Here is a 19,190-nt window from a genome sequence, read left to right as displayed (position 1 = left end):
GCTGGTCCGCCCTCCGCCCGCCTCACCTCTGCTAGGTGTCTCCACTCCCGCAGCTCCTCCCCGCCTCAGCGCGGCGCGCGCGTCCGGACCCCGACCCGGCCCAGAAGGGGCGCACTCCCTCCCTGGGGCGGAGGATAGGGGAGCAGCTGGGAGGCGCCGCCCGACCCGTTCCCGGGACGCACCCCCGGCGGGCGGGCGGCCGGAGCGGCGGGGGCGGCCCCGCGGGGGAGCGGCGCACCTTGCTCCCGGCGCCCCCGCCCCGCGCCAGCCCCTCCCCGCGCGGCCCGGCCCCTTCCTGCCGTCCTCCCGGCCCGCCGCTGTCCTCCGCCGGCCCGCGTGGGCGGACGATGGGTCAGCGCGGAAAAAGTGAATGAGGGCGGCGGCAGCCAGCGCCTGACTCTGCCGGGCCCGCCGGCTCCATGGACGCGCAGCTCGCCTCGGCGGCCAAGCCCCCCACCGGGTAAGCGGCGGCGGCGGGGCACGGGCCGGGGCTTCGCTGCGCTCGGAGGTCCGCGGCCGCCCCGCGCGCTCGGCGCCGGGAGGGCTCGGGAACGGGAGGGCTCGGGGCACCGGGGCGGGCGCGGGACAGGGCGCCCTTTCTCTGGCCGGCGCAGAAGGGGGTTGTGTACTTTGTGCGCCCGGGTCGTTGCCCAGGTGACAGTGTCACGTTGAGGCCCGAGCATATTTCGCGTGTGTGCGTGCGCGCGCCGGCCCCCTTTGGGAGGTGCCCGCGGGCAGAGTCCCCACGGAGCCCCGAGCCCCCCTCAAACTCCCTGGAGCGTTCGCCCTGGGGGGTGGGAAGGCGGTGGAGGCCTGGCCTCCGACTCCAGCTGTCACTGACTTTCCGCCTGCGGGTGTTCAGTCGAGTGCCCCCACCCTGGGCCACGGTGCCCGCAAAATGGAGGGGAGGTTTCGCGACTTCTAAGATGTGGGGGTCCCGAGGTCTCGGAGGGTCGTGTAGAGGGGGCTGCCCTGGAGGTTTCCGTAAGGATCAATCTCCCACCCTGGCTTGCTTTTCTGGGGTCCCCTGGACAGTGGACAGGGCGCGAGGTGGGACCGGTCTGAGGTGGAGACCCCGAGCTAAGACCTGAAATCAGGGCTTGGTCCCCGCCTCTGGCCGCACCTTAGCGGTGTGTTAACGTCCTCCTCCCGTGCGTGTGCGGTCACGTGTCACACACATTTTACTCTCAGAAAGTAAAATTCCTTGGACCAGAGAAACAGACCAGCCCTTTACCTGGACAATGAGCCGAGTCTGAGCCGTTGGAGACCCAACCAGGCTGCCGGCCTGGGCGCTGCGGGGCGGCGCGCAGTCCTTTCGGGCTGGTCTGCAGCACAAGTGTTATGAGTCCTGCAAATGGAATGATGGCGGGGCGGGCCAGCACCTGCTCCCCAATAGGCCCACTTTCCACTCTAGCAACTGGTCTTGAACCAGGCCGCTTTGGGGACAACTAATCTGTTTTCTATGCAGTTGTGGTTCACTGACTCACTCAGGCCTGCGCCCATAGGCCTCCGTGCTGCCCAAGTCTGCAAGAGGTTTTCAAACCGGCTTTTCTTTTTAAACTCTCCCTTTAATGCCAGGAAAACAGGGAGCCAGGTTAGCAAGTTAAATAACACTGAAGCTGAGGAATGTGAAAAAGAACTTTTTTTTTGTAGTGCCTTTAGTGGTGGTTATGTAATTCCCTCTGAGCAAGCAAATCTTCCCCCAAAAGAAAATAAGTGTGGGAACCCCTTTTCATGGTAATGAGCACCCCGACATGACAGAAATATGAAGCAGAATTTCCTTTAAATCAGTGGCTTTGGTGGCCTGTGTGATGAGCCTGTTTAAGGGACTGAATCATTTTGTCACTGTCATCACCTTATACGTGAATATGAAGGAGAGATCATTTAAGAGGCCAGCAAAAGTGTGTCCGGAGCATCTGTAAAGTCCTTTAAAGGAATCTGATCGTAGGAGTGGGACGGTGACGAGTGAGACCGGGCACTGTGTCCAGCCTGGTGCCGGATCGGGGAGACGGAACCCAGCGTCTGGTCCTCTCCATGCTTTTCCGAGCTCTGCGTGGCCGTCACACTGCGTCCCCCCAGGAAACAAAGGACTTGTGCCACGGATGTGATAAAACACCAAACTGTTATTACGGATACATGTTGTTACGGTCTTCTCCCACACTCAACCCACAGCATCTGCTCTGCTTGTTTCACCATCTTTGTCCAAGAAATGTAGATGCATGGCTTTTCACTTCTGACATTTCGAATTAGTTTATCAATTGTCATTTGTTTTCGTACCTTTAGAGAAGAGACATCTAGGAAATGTCAGTGTGCTTGTGTTTTCCAGACAGGAATTACGTGTTTAATAATGAGCAACTGTCAATTAAAACCTGAGGGGAGAAATGGTCCTGGGCGTTTGGAGTCTCTTATGTAATTGAGGGGTCGTGCTTGCGGACCGGGAAGCAGAGGCACGGGTGTGAAATTTCAGGCTTTCGTACATGTTTGCGCCAGTCAGGCCCTGATGGCTGTCCACTGCAGTGACTGTTTCCTCTTCTCCACCCCGATCTTTTGTGGCTTGACAATGAGGCGGAGCCTGCCATGCACTCCAGGGACACGAAGGTCGTTTCCTCTGACACTGTGAGCGATGGTTATCAAATCAGACTTGCAGTCAGTGATCGGTTTTCCACATGATGGTGAACAGCTGCCATCATGCACTTGTCGTTGGCTGGGACTAACAGTCTCGTTCTTGTGTAGAAACGAGCTGGTCAGAGACGAGGACTTTAGACTGTCACGTTATAAAATCAGGTCTTACAAGCCCTTCTTGAGGACCGCTGGGGGCCAGAGAAGTTAGGGAATAAATTCACAGATTGGATGACTGATTAAATTATTAATAGATGGTTATTAGTTATATTTGCTGAGGGCATAAGTATGCATTTTAAGTCGGATTGAAATGGTATATTTTTAATAGTAATTTCATTAATACAATGTCTTACGGCAGACTTAACTGACTGGAAAATATTCTTTTAGGAAGGAGGACATGTCAGAAAGAAAAGAACAAGTCAGACTTGGTGTGACTTCAAGGGATTTTAGAGTTCAGGTGAAGTGTAATAATTAACAGAATGTTCTAGAATACAAGAAAAGGCAAATTACCTTTTGGCAAAGTTCTCAAATATTTTTAAGTCCATTTAAGATTATCTGTTTACTTTGAATTTATCTGTTTCTGTGTAAGATACATTCCAGTAATCGGTTATGGAACAGTGTTAAATTTCGCAGTGGACCTATATGAATAAGAATGTGTTGGGTTTGTCAAGGATACTGGTTAATTTTTTTTCTATGGAGAAAACACATATTTCTGCAGAATTGAATACTCTCCAGTGATATGAAATGTCAAAAGAGCTGGCACATTTGATCAATGGCTGCATTCAAGCACTATGCTTATGTAAAACTCAATGGGACTTTGCTAATCAATTTCATCAAAATATGAGCTTCATGTAGACATAAGTGGTAGCATATCTCTGCATAAATTTGTATTTATTTAATCAAGTTACTAGAAAAGGAATGATTTAAAAAAAATTAATCGAAGTGGGTAACGTGCGTTGCTCTTGTCCTGTCAACACCCACGTGGTAATAAGTATAAGAGTCCTGCTATGATGACATTTTCTATTCAGCTCTCACAGCGTACCAATATTAATGGAATGTTAACACGTGTACACCATAATAAGACATTTGGGTTTCTCTTTAAGTTTTCTAGGCTTTTGGCTAACATGTTAGAGAATGTGTTTACATTCTTTAAAATGATAACACCACGTACAATTATTTGTTACATTAAGCTTTTCACACTTAATTTGAGGTATATTTTTAAAAGGTGTTACTTCTGAACTATTCTCTTTTTTTTTCTATTAATTTATCAGGGTAACAATGGTTAATAATATTAGATAATCCCCAATTTTCATGTTGGCAATTCATCTAAGAAAGTCAAAGTTAGGGTGATGTAAAGTGGAAAGTAGGAACTTGATAATTTTTCTCAATAAATTAGAGGAGTTGGACATTTCCCTGTTACAATATCAGACTATCTTTGAGCTTTTAAATATTTCTCAGTGGCTGTGGTTGTTAAGGATGATGAAACTGCAGTGTGATTAAATTTAAATTTGTAAGGTGTTGGGCCTGTCCCTGTCCTGCGTCCAGGAACTGTGGCCTGCAGCCCCCTCCCCGTCCCCCCCCCCCCCGCCCCATGTTCCCTGTATACCCTTCACCAGAGCCCAGGCAGAGTGACAGCCCCACACACGCAGCTCAGGGGTCAGTGGCCTCTTTGATCTAGGATCTGGGATTTGTGTGCACCCGAGTGCTCCCCTAATTATTAAGAAAATAAGATTATAGGCTGTATCTGCACCCCCATAATAAGTAGTTTAGGTTTCTAGGCCTTTTGTGCTTTGTTACTAAGTTTATCATTGAATTTAATTGCATTTGATCAGAAGTTTTAAAAAGTGAGCAGAAATATTTGATATCAAAGTAGTGTTTAGATCAAGGATGTGCAAATTTAAAATATATAAACACTGGGTTCTGATTTAGACTTGAAGTAAAAGCATTTGGTGCGGGGTTAATGTTTTCATTATGTGTGTCCTCCCATGGCTGCTTCTGTCCCTGTCCACATTTAATGGTGACGGCTGTGGATTCTGTGTGTTGGTTAATTTCAGTTATGCATTTTCAGTTTCTTTGTACTATAACAGAACGTAGATTTGATATATATGAAAGTTTTCATATATCTTCATCTGTACTTTTTCTCTACATAAAATATTTAATTGTGACTTATACGATTGGTATATAGATATATATTACTATATTGATAATATGTTTTTTTACTCTTTTATGATTTTCATTTTTTTAAGCAAACTGTAAATGTTACCCTCCCCTGCCCCCATTTTATGCCTTTGCTTCTTCACTGTCTCCTGCCACTTGAATGTTTACTGTTCAGGGCCACTTGCCGGCTTTCAGCACCTGAATTGATGGCAGCATTGTGTCATATCACATTTGTCAACTGCCTCTTCCTGCAGTAGTTATTAAACCTTTTTCTCGTGTATACTTTATGTGGTTTTATTTGCTTTTTACAAAGCTAATGATGGTCATTATTTTCAAGACCTAATGGTATTGATTCTAGGCTAGACTTTGCTATGTCCTCTGGTGAGTCTCCAGCCATGTCTGTTTCCCATTGTCTGGCTTAGAGACCAAGCCCCTCTGGAGGAAGCTCACTTCCCAGCTGGAAGATACTTTGTAGCCTTTAGGGTTTCACATGCTTCTGTCTGGTCTCCCTGCTTAGCTGTCATCTACAGGTCCAGTCCAATTAGAATAAATTCCACAGCCTAAAACATTTCTATTAAAAAAAGGAAAAAGCTTTTCAAGCAACTGTGAGCATGTATTTTATTTAGCTGCATTTGACTAGACAGCTTCTCAGACCACAAATACTTTTGCAGATCCAATCCCCACCTCCACCAAACCGAGTGATACCTTTTTTAAGAGACACTGATTGCTTTAGATAAGTCATTGAAGCCCTTATCCCTTTAAAAATATGTATATATGTGTGTATATATACACATATATATGATATAAATCTCCAAAGACGATCCAGATAAACCAGGAGTCATTGATCCACCCCCCTTCTCATCTTGTTGCTCAAGAACCCGGATGAAGAACCATTGTCTTAGGGACAGGACGGGCTCCCCTCCCTGCAGGCAGCAGGCTGTCCTTTCTCCGTGGTGCAGGTGGGTGTGCATCTCCCTGGGCGCCCAGAGGGCAGTGGCTTCCTGGGTCAGCAGGGTCGCTTTCCCTCATCACAAATGCCTTCTGGGTGGTAATTATCCCATTTGACTTTCTCCAATCAAAGGTGACAGGCAGGCTTGGTGGGAAGAGCACAGGCTCAGGAATGGAAAGGCCTGGTGGGGTGGGGCCCAGCATCAGCTGTGCAGACTCAGCTGACCCTCCTTAGTGTCCCCTGCGGCCACCCTCGTGGCACCTGCCCCTCCCCCGCCCAGATGTTCGGTATCCATGTCTGTCCTGCACAGGGGCCGCTGAGCACGGGACATGTAGCCAGTGCGACGGAGGCACCTGGGTTTTCACTTGCTTTCGTTTTCATCGTTGAAATGTCAATAGCCCTGGGTGGCCAGTGGTGCCACTGTGGATGGCCAGTTCCAGTGTCTCCTTTGGTCACTGTCCCTTTGTCCTTTCTGAACCAGACCTCCCACTGCTTTGTGATACTTTCTCTCTCCTCCTGGCCCACAGCTGCAGCCCTGGCCTCTCCGGCTTCGCCCAGGCCTTGGAGAGTCCCTCCTGGGCTGCCACCTCTGTGGGGAGCCACAAACAGGATTTGGGTTTTGTCTAAGCGGCTGTAACCCACTGAATTCTGAGCTCGGACACAGGGATGGTACTCGGTGAGCGTCTGTGGCGCAGCACATGGCACCCAGACAGAGCCCAGGAAGTCAGTCCTGCTTCCCTGTGTCCACGGAGGGTGTTGGAAGATGATCTCAAGACTCACATAAGCTCTAAAATCATTACCTTTGAAGTGTTCCCAGAAACTCTAGATACCGCCTAAAACAAAACAAAAAAGGCCTCTTTTCCTGATACTGCCACTTAATCTTGTTTTCGCCAGACTATGTGACAGCAGATCAGTTGTCACTCAAATATTTCGGACTCTGCTCAGATGCAGCTTGCCAGCTGTGGGTCCTGGGCCCTGCAGAGTGGAGAGGTGTTAGTTGTCTCATTTGAGAAACATAAAGTGACTGTATCAGACAATCCAAAGTGACGGTGGCTTCAAGAGGAGGGCATTCTCTCTGTCCCTTATGAAAAACTCAGTGCTGGTGGCCCAGGGCTGGCGCTGAGGTGTGCTATGCTCTGAATGTCTGTGTCCCCCACCCTGAATTCATACGTTGATAATCCCAACCCCCATGTGATGGTGTCAGGAGGTGGGCCCTTGGGATGTGATGAGGTCATGAGGGTGGGGCCCCCGTGATGGGATTAGTGCCCTTAGAAAGAGACCCCACAGAGGGCCCATGGCCCATCTGCTCTGTGAGGACACAGCCAAAAGTCTGGGACCCAGAAGGGGGGCCTCACCTGACCCTGCAGGCACCCTGACCACGGACTCCCAGCCCCCAGGACTGCGAGAAATAACTTTCTGTTGTTCATAAGCCACCGAGTCTGTGGAGTTTTCTCATTGCAGCCCAAATGACCAAGACAGGGTGCCAAGTCGTTGGGGCCAGCTTCTTTGTATGTTGTTGCTCTGCCACGGCCCCCATCTGCTCCAGCCTGGCTTGCGGAGGACACCTAGAAGGGGGTCGTGCCTTTCTGTTTAGGGTTTGACCCACAAGTCGTACGTTTCCGGGATCAACCCCCTCGCCCCCCCACTGTGTAAGACCTCAGTAGCATTTGCCATTTGTGCAGGTCAGCGGCCTCAGGTACATTCACCCTGTTGTGCAACCACCTCCATTTCCAGGACTGTTTTCCACTTCCCTAAACTGAAACTCTGTCCCCATTAAGCGGTGACTCCCCCGCCCCCAGCCCCTGGCACCCATCTTTCTACTTCCTGTCTCTGTGAGTGTGGCACCTGGAAACAACAGACAAGTGGAATCTTAGCGTGACTGGCTCATCTCACGCAGCGCACTGCCCTCCAGGCCCCATGTCTAGCCTGGGTCAGAAGGTCCTTTATAAGGCAGAGCAATCCTTCATTATCTGAACACACCGCCATGTGAACCATTCTCTGTTGTGGACAGTTTTGCTCCCGCCTGTTGGCTGCTGTGAACGTGAGCGCACAGACACCTGTCCCTGTTTTTACTCCTTTCAGGTAGATGCCCAGAAGTGGGGTGGCTGGGTTGTAGGGGGGTTCTGTGTGTAGGTTTTCACCTCCGTCCTGTCCGCATAGCGGTGGAACCATTTTGCATTCCCAGCAGCAAGCAGCACAAGGCCTCCCGTTTCTCCACGTCCTCGCCACTGGCCTGTCCCAATGACCTGGCCACTGAAAGGCTTGGCGGCAGCTTCCAGCAGTCTTTGCCGAGAGGGTCACGGGGACTGGGAGGGCAGACTGGCAGGTGACTGTGCTGCTCCCCTTTCCACCAGGTCCTGGGGGGCCCCAGGTTTCGCCAGAATGGGTGCCCCAGCAGGTCCTTGGCTCTGCTGGAAAACACTCAGTTTGCTCTGAGCACAGCTTGCAGAAAATGGTGCAGGGTTCCACAGGGTGGCTGTGGTCGACTGGCTGCTGGCATCTGGGACTCAGTCTCCCTGTGCGTCCTGAGGGTGGAAAGGTGGAGGCACCCGCCCTCTGCAGGAGAGTCTGCGCCCAAGGCTAGCAGTGCCGGCTTCCTGTCTGGAACAGATCAGGATGCCAACATTTTTCTCTTAACGATGTCATCTGTCACCCCTGCCATGCCCACCTTTGCTTGTTGAGGATGGGCACCAGCCTGGAAAGGTGGAGAAGGAAGAGGGCTTCCAGGGCCTGGGGAATTGGGTGGGTTGGAGAGAGCGGGCCTAAAATAATGAGAAGTGCCTGCAGGGGGTTTGTCTCAGCATCGGTGCTCTGTGTGGCCCAAAGAGTCAGAGAATATAAGGGAAATGAACCTACAATTACGTGCAAATAGCTTGAACAATTCCATACTCATGCAGCAAACTGTGGGGAAGGCATGTGATGGAAAAACCAGCTCTGTGTGTGTGTGCCTGCGCTGTGCGTGTGTGAGCATGAGTGTGTGTACACGCGTGTGTGTACATGTGTGTGTACATGCGACGCGTGTACATGCGTGTACATGCGTGTGTGTACATACGTGTGTGTGGGTGAGAGTGAAGTTAAGCTGACTTCTAGCACTTGGCAGAGCAACAAATCCTGAAATCAGATTCTGGCAGTTTTTTCAAACCTAATGTTTTGGGAATTGAATTTAAAAATAGCTTGGGTGGGAGTGATAGTACAGCGAAAGTGTGTATTTGTGCTCACGTGGCTAACTTTGGAGACTTAAATACAGTTTTGTTGGCTGGAGCCCTATTAATTAAGAGCTGAACCCGCAAATGTCCAATACAGAAACCATTGGCTTGGAAAGAGACAGAACCACTGTGGCCAGAATCTCATGCCACTGAGAGCTGCTCCTGCCCAGATGCGGCTCTGCCTGCCCACTCCGCACCAGCTGCCCTGCCCTTCCATCCTGCTGTCTGTAATTATCCTGCAGAATTGCTTTGGGGTAGGATTGAAGGCTTTCTCCCTCCTCCTACTCTGTGTCTAAACCCCTTCTTACATAATGATGGTTAAGGCAGCGTCCTGACACCATCACACACACACAGAGTGAATCACAGTCTCACAAGCACCGAGTCACCCAGTTAGAATCAGAAAGTGTCCTGGGGTCGTGAAGTCTTAGTGTGCTTCATGCCCAACCACCCGCATTGCTGCCCTTCCCGCTTCTCCCAGGCGTTTGGTCGTTTTGATGCACTGACCGCAAGTTCGAGAAGACGCCTGAATGAGGTCCGTGTGTGAATTTTAGAACATTCAGAAAAGGAATGAAAACTAGACTAACTTAAATTGAAAAAGACTTTAATTGAAACGTTTCCTTACTAGCCATCAATACTTTTTTAACTTATCATAATGTTTCACATTTTTAGAATGACGAGTTTTGGGTTGTACATTTTTCTAGAAGGAGGAAACGAGAGTTCTTCGAAAGGTCTCGCCTTACTTCGCATTTTAGTCATCTGTGATAATGATATTTCCGGCTGACAGGAGACTCATCGTCCGCCCTGGGAGCTGGGATCCCCGTAGGCCAGCCGAACTTGGCAGCAGTCATCTCTCCGCAGCCTATGGCTGGGGTTGTCACGTGGCTGTGAAGTCAGCTCCTTGTCCTGTCTGTCCCATCACATAAGGCAGAAGCCCAGGGCAGTTTCCAAAGCCCCATTTGCTAAGTAAAGCCCCTGTGTGGTTTCTGCAGGGAGACAGGCGGTGTCAATCAGCTGTTTCTGAGCCACCCGTGTTGCTCGACCACATTTTCCTGAAGACACGGTTACTTGTGAGCATCTGTGTGGCTTCTTCCTTGCCTGAGACGCACGGCACTCCCCACCTGGCATTTCTAGCTGCATACTAACTCCTGCGACCCTTATTTGGCACTTCCTGTTTGAAAGCAGCACGCGGGGTGTGGGAGGAAAGGACCAGATCCAACTTCGTGGGGCACCGTGAACACATTTGTGAATGAATACAGTGCATCCCATCCAGTTGTCCTTTCTCCCCTAGCAGGATGTCTGCCCTGCCTCGGGCTGGCTGAGGAATTAGTAAGCGTTTCCCAGCCTCCCTTTTGTGCTGGATGTGGACTCAGCTCACTGGCTTGTGCCCATAGGTTTACTGAAAACCCAGACCTGTGCTCCTGCCCCACAAATGGGCTGCTGTGCAAGCAGAAGCTGACAGAGTGGATGCACGTGTGGTGACAGCAGCTGCCTGTGGGACACCTTAGCCTGGGGCGTCGCCTTAGCCTGGGGGTCACTTTCACTTGGGGGTCACCTTAGCCTGGAGGTCACCTTTGCCTGGGCCGAGCCATGACAGCCTCGCCAAGGAGCCGGGTCACCTTTACCTCCTTCGCCCTGCAGGCCGGTGGGCTCCTTGAACTGGAGCCTCCGAGGGCTGGTGTCCTCCGTCTCTGGCCCCCAGCAGGGAGGAGCTCAGAGGAAGGAGAAAGCCCAGTGGCCCTGCAGAGCGGACTGTGGTCCCTGCTGGTGGCCATTGCTGTGCTGCTCTGTTCTGACACCAAGGGACCAGGAAGGGGAAACGCACACCTAGGTGCCCTGCTGGTGTCCAGTTGGGGGTGTTTTAGTGTCGTTGAGGTGCTGTGCACATGGTTTCGTAGCTCACTCGGCGAATACTCGAGCGGAACGGCCCTCCATCGATTTCCCACTTCACTTTCTTTCCTAACTTGTTCTTCCTCACGTTCACACAAGCGATTTACCCCTCGGGATGTGGTGCTTACCCTGTACGGAACCCTCTCCTACTTGGTAGGGCCGATAGTTGTAAATGTCATGTGCAAAGCAGGGGAGCTACCTTTTGCCTCTTCCTGTCACTGCCGAGCTGGGGAAAACATGGCTGTAGACGAGGCATCTGAATGGCAGCCCCACCAGGAAATGATATGTTTGAAATGTTTCCTTGATGTTTACTTCTCATTTTCTGAGTGTAAAATTATACAGTGTTCTTATGTCAGGGTTTAGACTTTAACAGATGAGGTTAATGGGAAGTAATGGATGACTCGTTTGAAACTGGGCTTTAATAACATACTCGTGTGCAGGCGGTACATACGCCACTTTACTAGCATTTCTACTGAGGTGGGGTGGTGTTTTGATCATTCTGAGTGTCCCCTGGCATTGACATGTGTTTTCATTAACTTCATACATGCAAAAGTGACATGTCATTGGGAAAAAACGATTTTCCCCCAGGCTTCACTTGTGTCCCTTTTTCTTTTGTCAAAGAGAAGCACAGACCACCCGTTGCTCTGCACTGGACGAGGAACACGGGCAGTTGGCAGCTGTCTGGTCCCTTCCGGGGTGAGGGTGTGATGATGGTCGGAAAGCCAGGCCTTCGCATCCACTGTCTGCCACTTGAAGGCGGGCAGCCTGGGCGTGCTCAGCCCCCCCAGGACTAACGTGGAGATGCTTTAACGGCTGGACGGGGGTGTAGTCTCCTGGCTGTTGGGCCGGGGAGGTTCTTACAGGACTTTGCTCCAAACCTGGGCGGCGTCCAACATCCTTGCTTGATATCCTTTCCCCATGAAGAGCATATACAATAAATATGTGAGCTCAGCGCTGCACACAGTCAGCCATCTGTCACATACGTCCTATCAGCTGCTCTGCCGACTGCACAAAGCAAAAGGATGACGCCCTGCACACGTTGGTTTGGAAGTCAGACGCCAGGCCGAGCTCGTCTGTAGGTCCCCTGGGAGGGTGCATCTGTGACCCAGACAGCAGCTCAGAGGGCATTCGCACTCTCCCCACTTGCGTTGGACCAACAGGCAGCCTACATTTTGGGAAGTGTGTCTACGCTTGTCCCAGGAAACATGGACGAGCTTTGTCAGCCCCGCACCCCAAGCGTGTGAACTTGGTAGAGATCCGTGTTCAGTATTTGCAGCTTCGACAGACATTCCTTTTGACTGTTTAAAGCAGGGGTGTCAAAACCGCGGCCCGCGGGCCAACTGCGGTCCGCAATCCATTGTTACTTGGCCCGCAGCAAATTCCAAAAATATATTTAGTTTACTTAAATAAACCAGGTGAGGCAATACGTACTTCACCTTGAGTGAGTGGCCCGGCTGTTTGTGTATTTTACCACATATGGCCCTTGGTGAAAAACGTTGAAAAAAGTTTGGACACCCCTGGTTTAAAGTAACTTCCTAAGGCTTGAGGGGCTGAGCTTGCTGTGGGCCTCCTGCCGCCTCAGCCTGGGTTGGGCCTGTCCCCCCCGCCCACCTGCCTGAGCTGCTGCCCACAGCACCCTCAGCACCTGTGGCCCCCGCAACCCCGTGCCCTCCACCCGCTGCTGCTCGCAGCCCCACTATCCCCTGCCCCATGTTGTGTTCCTGAAAGTGATGGCTGCGTGGACCTCATCGGGGGGTTGGGCTGTGGACTCCCCATCCGTGTTCAACTATGTCTCATGTCCCCAGGTTTTATAAAAGGGCATACAGCGTTTCTAAAAGCAGAAATCCGAAGTTATGGCCTGTTCTGTGAACTTATTAATGGGGCTTGGGAAAATATTGCTGTATTACTGCATTTGAAAACTAATTTGTGAATGCGTACTCTGAGCAGGCAGTGGTGGAAACAATAGCTTATTTCTAAGAATGCAACCCCACAAGTGGGTATTGTTGTCATAGTTGCAGCATTAGGTTGGGAAAATTGAGCCAATGATTTAGCACATGCCAGAAAGTGAGTCACCACGACTGCCCGTGGGGGCAGCTGAGATGCCTGTGACACAGCCCACTGACTGAGCTTTCTGTCGCCCTGTATCATTTCTTCTTTTAGGATACGAGTAGTGAGCAGTTATGTCAGAGTGACCATGAACTCAGGTTAAGTCCCTACATTTTGAAAGCACTGTTATCCTAGAATTGTGACTCTTTAGAAAAAATAAACTGCCCCCTCACTCTAGCAGTAGAATGTCTTGGGGTAGCATTTGGAAGAGATGTGTTCCCGTACTCACTCACATGTTGATACCATGAGCAGGGTTGAAAGAGGTGAAAAGGTGACTCAAGCAGGACTCTGTCCTCCAGAGGAGAGATGGAGGTGAGCGTGAGTGGCTACAGGGCCAGGGAAGCTCCGAGGAGGGCACAGGAGAGAGGAAGAGGGAGAGGGCGTCCAACAGCCTGGTGACAACATGGTGGTGCAGGTGGGGCAGGTGGGGCAGGTCACTGCTCCTGCCGTGTGCCCAGGCCACGCAGCAGCAGGACTGGTGTCCCGGGTGCTTATCAGGCACTGCTCAGAGCACTTGTACGTGTCACCTCAATTCACACTTACAGCAGCCTGTGAGTGTGATGTGGGTGCTCCTGTTTCTCCCATTTCTACGTGAGGATCTGAGCCACAAAGCGGTGGGTCAGTGTGACTAGGATCAGCCAGACGCCCTGGTGAACCCAGATCTGAATCCATAGTCACATGACCTAGCACAGCTCTCAACCCTGCCGTGTACCCTTCAATATTTGTGGAAAGGTCACTGTGGGCCTGGACAAAGTTCTGGCCTCAGTCTAGGAAGTGGGCAGGGTTTCCTAGGAAATGTGAGCAGCGGGATCCAAGCCAGGAATGCAGGTGTCGTGGGAGCAATGAGCACGGGGTCTCTGGGCCGTCTCCTGGTTTCTTACTTCATTCCCAGTGTGCCCCAGGAGAGAAGGTAACCACTTACCAGGCCTGGCTCAGGGGACCGCAGCCGGTGCTCACGTCACACAGGTGGGGACTCAGGCCCAGGCCTCCGAGCACACACTGCTCTGTCACCATGGGGCATGTTCAGTACGAAGCACCAGGGAACGCTGGCCACGGGACACAGCCCTCTGTGCTATAATAACTGCAGTTTGAGTTTGAGATCAAAGGCAAGCATTCGCAGATCTAATAATACAGGAAGAAGAAGCGAGGCCAGGGGACCGGGTTTTGGGATCAGAGATGCTGAGCTTGAGTTTGCAGCAGTCAGTCCCAGGGCCAGTGCCACTGAAAGTGTGGTCCCTGGGCCCACCTGCCTGAGCTGAGTATGCAGGTCACACCCGGCACCTGGCACTTCTGTAGCAGCTTGGTGCTCCTGTGTCTCCCCAGTGCCTGCTCGGAGAGGTGCCTGGTGAGCAGGGGGTGCATGGCTGTGCTCTTGTGGCCTGCTGTGGGGGCGCCTGTGGGCTGAGTGCTTTGCGTGCATGTCATTACCCCCTCGGTAGACCTGCCCGTAGGGACCAATACTGGCCCCAGTGTGGGACTGAATCCTAGAGCGGCTAACCGACTTCATCAGCGTTACAGGCCCCACGCTTGTAGTTAGGAGGCAGTGTGACAGCCACCCCCTCTGCCCCCCGCCCCACACCGTTTCAATTGATAGTATGTTCTGTCATTCTCAGCAGGACTGCCAGCCTCTGCTGTCCCCACCCCATTGCAGGCTCTCCGGAGGGCCCAGGTCCGCAGGGCTGGTGTGCCTGGGGCTGAGAGGTGCCAGACATGGGACCTGGGCCCATGCACTGAGGAGTATCACTCCTGCCCCCAGTTTGGAACTGTGACCTCAGGAAGAGACAGGAGAAGCTACGCAGAGCCTGGATCTCCGAGTCCCCACTGGTTTCCCTTCTGTCCCCCAGCAGTGTCAGACTGAGGGGTTTGCACAAGTTCTGTCTTCCTTGACAGCCAACTTCAACCTCCCAGGCGGCCAGACAGCAGGGAAGGGCTGCAGGGACATTGCAGGCTCACTAAATCTGTCTTCAGAATGAAGGCCCAGTGCCCTGAGAGGGTGCATGTGTGCCTGTGTGTGTTTGTGTGCGTGCATGCATGTGTGTATGTATGTGTGTGCACGCATGTGTGTGTATGTGTGAGCATGTGGCATGTGAGCATGTGCACGTGTGCTCGTGTGTGTCTCTGTGTGTGCGTGTGTGTGTGTGTGTGTGTGCAGGTGAGTGTGTGCACGCGTGTGTGCATGTGTGCGCGTGTGTATATACACTATGGAGGTAGTCTCTGCTCCTCTCTGGACAGGACGTGCTGTGCTCCTGTGTGGCCTTGGCGTGGGGCCGGGAGGTCCTAGTTGCCCCAGCGGTACCGGCCCCATCCCTTCCTGGCCTGGGCCATCGCAGTTTAGGGGATGTGTTTCAGGCGGTGTGTCCTTTGCTCTACAGCACATAGTGGTGGGTGTGGGGTGGGGGTCCTGCTTGGCAAGTGTTTCAGGGCGGGATGGGGAGAGAAGAGCTGAGACGGGACGAGGAATACTGCTGGATGAGGCTGTCCTGGGCCAAGTGGACCTGTGCCCACAGCCTGAGTGTCTTCTGTACTCACCTCTGACAGGGCTGCTGCAGGCCAGTGTGTGCTGTGAGGGGACCCAGGGTCGTGCCTGCTGCACAGGTGGCCTCCCTGCTGGTGGTAGTGGCCATTGCTCTTATCTGCTGAGTTGGACAAAGAGTGTGGTGTGTGACGTGAAAGCGTCTGTCGGACGACGATTTACATCTATGCTCTGATTTGTGGCTTTCAGAGAACCAGCATCTACCTTTGGTTAGCCTGCAGGGCAGGCATTTCCTCCACCACTTCCCAGATGGAGAAGTGGCCCCTGCATCATTTAAGGGCCATGACGTGGCTGCCAGGCTGTGGGGCCCACGCCCAGGTGTGTCGCTGCTTGGAGCTCAGCGGTGATGGAGAATGTCACTGCAGGAGCTTGCTTAGGCAGCAAGGCACACGGTGGCCTCAGGAAGACCGGCTGATCCCAGGTGACCAGGTTGAGGAACGTGGGTGAGGGAGTTCTCTACGGCTGTAAAAAGGGGACCCCTAAACTTTGCAGCATCAGGTGGGACTGGCTTTCCTGGGTGTTTTAACTCAGGCTGTGGCACGAGTTGACAGCCATGCTCTCAGTCACATACAGGGTCTGGGAGGTGTCGCTGTGTCTTTGCTGACTTCTGGCAGAAGACCACAGTTCTTTGCCACATGGATCGCGCCACGTGCCTGCTTGACTGTCCTCGGCACGTGGCGTCGGCTTCCTGTGCAGCAAGGGGTTCAAGGGGAACGCAAGAGGGAGGCTGCAGTGACTTTCAGGACCGAGTGTCACGTACATCACACTGCGTTTGTGAGAAGCAAGTCACCAGATCCAGCCCCACTCACGGGACAGGGATGATGCTTTCCCGTTAAAAGGGAGCAGCGTGAAGCATTGTATTCCCATACTCTGAAACCACTGTGGGCAATCTGCCTTTTCCCAGAGCCACTGAGTTCAGCCACTAGCGAGGGCTCGTTCCAAGTCCACACGGGAGGGCTGGGAAGGGAGTTCCATAACGGAGTCCCCGGAGGTGGCCCTGGCACAAACCTTTCTGGTGGTGGGCGTTTACCTGGACCCAGGCTGCACATGGCCGTGAGCGGTACAAGTATGCATTGCTGTTTATACAATGATTCTCGAAATGATTACAGCCTAGCCTGTCATTGAAAAACAAAACAAAGCAGAGCTCAGGTACTGACAGGTGAGCACACATCTCAGTTTGCCCCTGTCTCAGGCTCTTGCCCGGCATTGCTTCTGAATCATGCCTACCTGACTCACGTAGGCACCTGTGTGCCTGTACCTGTTAGGGTCACTCGGCCAGGACACCCAGTTGGCTGGTGCAAACCTCACGTCCGCTCTGTCCTGGAGGCTGTTAACCGGGGATGTACGGCTGAATCGCCTGGGGCTTCCTCATTCTATAGAGGCTGTTGTTCATTTGTAATTCTCCAATTAATGCTTTTACGTCCAGATTCTTACTGCATAACACAGATACCTGGATTCTCTGTCATGAATGTGAACAAGAACTAGGATACGTTTAAAGTTGTTTGAGGAAGAAAAGTTCCTTTCTAGGGTTAGTCGTCCCTTTAATCCAATCCCGTGTGCCCCTGTGCTTATAGGATGGGGGTTTGAGAGACTGAGAATGTCCGGTTTTACTGCTTTTATTGAGATACAATTGACGTGTAACACTGTGTTAGCTGTAGGTGTACCCCACAATGATTTGATATGTGAATAGATTGTAAAATGTTTACCGGAGTCAGGTTAGTTAACATGCATACCTCACATAGTTACAAAAAAACTGTTTTTGGTTCCATATGAATTTTAGGATTGTTTGTTCTGTTTTGTCAAAAATGGCACTGGAATTTTGATAGGGATCACATTGAATCTGTGGCTTTGAGAAGTGTGGAGATTTTCACAATATTAACCCATGACCACGGATAGGCTATCTCACTTGTGTCCCCTTCCTGGAGGGCCTCTGATGAAGACATGCTCAGCTCTCCCTGGGGGTTCTGATTCAGCCTGGGGGGTGAGACTCAGCCAGAGAGGAACGCAGGAGCTCCCAGGTGAGTCATGCCCAGTCCTGGCTAAAGAGTATCCGTCGTTCATCCATCGATTGTTCAGCCAGCAAGGCCTTAAACGAATTGTATGAATAAAGATATTGTCCCAGCTCTCACAGAGGCCAGCCTAGGAGTTGCCTTTAGTGTGAAAGAACTGCATGTGTAGGCCCCAAGTGTTCTCTGCTGCAAACATTTTCTCTTCAGAGGTCTTTCTGTGTGCATTTTAATGCACTTCACATGGTTTAAGCAAATTGCTTTGGAAAAAGACAGGCCCAGATTGCAAACAAGCATGCCTGCTATACTTAGCAGCTGCCTGTGAGAAATCCACAACCTGGAAATGGTCAGAAACAAAAACTGCTCTGGGAAATACTGGCATGGTCATTTATCTTATTGTTTCCCTGAACAATTGTTCGTCTGAAAAATAAATTGATCAAAAAAGACATGGAATATTTAACTTGTGTACAATAATGCTTTGGTAAAAAAAAAAAACAAAAACATAAAAACAATGAAAATAAAGCCCAATCTAATTTTTTATTTGCCCACATTTAATCAACCACCTTCCATGAGCATCTTAGGACAAACTCTGAATTCAAATCGTATGTGTATGATCGTCTTGGTGTTAAGTTTTTGTCATATTCCCTCCACATTATGGGTGTTTGAAAATGAAGTGATACGGGCAGCCGGTTAGCTCAGTTGGTTAGAGCGCGGTGCTCCTAACAACAAGGTCGCCGGTTCGATCCCCACATGGGCCACTGTGAGCTGTGTCCTCCACAACTACATTGAAACAACTACTTGACTTGGAGCTGATGGGTCCTGGGAAAACACACTTAAAATAAATAAAAGTTTTTTAAAAAATGTGTCTGTGTAGAGAGGCCACCTTTAAAAAAAAAAGAAATGATCCATTTTTACTGGGGTAGGATCATTTCAATATGTATTCGTTTAATAGCTATAATTTTTTAAAAAATGTAAGTCAATTCAAATTCATCCATGTGCTGGCATCTTGGGTGTGGGTAATTTGCCCCTGACCTGACAGCCCACAATGTCCAAGCAAGGACAGATTTCTAAGCAAATAATTATGACAAAGCTGTCACAGGGCTGTGTACACAGTGCCCCCAGAACACCCAGAAAAGAAGGGGCTGTGATTCCCACTTGCGGGGTGGGGCTGAGATAAGTCAGGTTTATTTTTATGAACGGCCTTCCCAGAAAATGGTTCTGCTGAAGCGGTTCTTAAATATAATACTCCTCCCAGGCGTCTGAGAAGCTCGGAGCTGTAAATATCACACCAAGATTAGCTCCCGTAAATAGACACCTGGAGGCTTATTCAATGGGGATTATTTTTTTCCCCTAATGATCAAAAAGCAGAATAAAGAGGTGTGGAAAAGTACACATATCTGAGACTGTCAGCACTGGATACTTTTCAGAAAAGTTAACAAGAAAATTGAGGCGATTAGGTGGTATGCCCAGTGTTGTGGCCCTGGTGGCAGTGCTGGGACATGGCGTCTGTGTAGACCTGCTGCAAGCCGTCAGCGCTTACAGTTAAGGAAGGGTGTTATCTGATGGCCCCTGCCTATGTGTTACCACTGCCTTGTCACCAGGATGTCCCGTTTGCTTTGCTGGGTGGGTCCTGCCCCTGCATAGGGCTCCTGTTAGTGGTGGCATGACAGGACAGGGCGATGTCAGTGGCTGCAGGCACGGCCCACACTCGGGATCATTTCTGTGGT

The 19,190-nt window shown here is 51.1% G+C and overlaps 1 protein-coding gene across 3 annotated transcripts in view; it reads left to right on the top strand.

Moving 5' to 3' along the window:
• Nucleotides 1–284: 284 nt before the first annotated feature.
• Nucleotides 285–19,190, top strand: part of COBL (cordon-bleu WH2 repeat protein) — a 177,353-nt gene continuing 158,447 nt past the window's right edge. For all 3 annotated transcript variants that reach the window (XM_074341038.2, XM_074341031.2, XM_074341030.2), the window contains exon 1: nt 285–460. In XM_074341038.2, the coding sequence (XP_074197139.2) occupies nt 420–460 (41 nt within the window). In that variant the 5' untranslated portion in view covers nt 285–419. The remainder of the gene's footprint in view (nt 461–19,190) is intronic.

The sequence above is a fragment of the Rhinolophus sinicus genome, chromosome 4 (genome assembly GCF_057876585.1).
Source record: "Rhinolophus sinicus isolate RSI-liver-muscle chromosome 4, RSI-T2T, whole genome shotgun sequence".
NCBI lineage: Eukaryota > Metazoa > Chordata > Mammalia > Chiroptera > Rhinolophidae > Rhinolophus > Rhinolophus sinicus.
The sequence above is the reverse complement of the archived record's forward strand: the minus strand, read 5'-3'. Positions and strand labels throughout refer to the sequence as shown.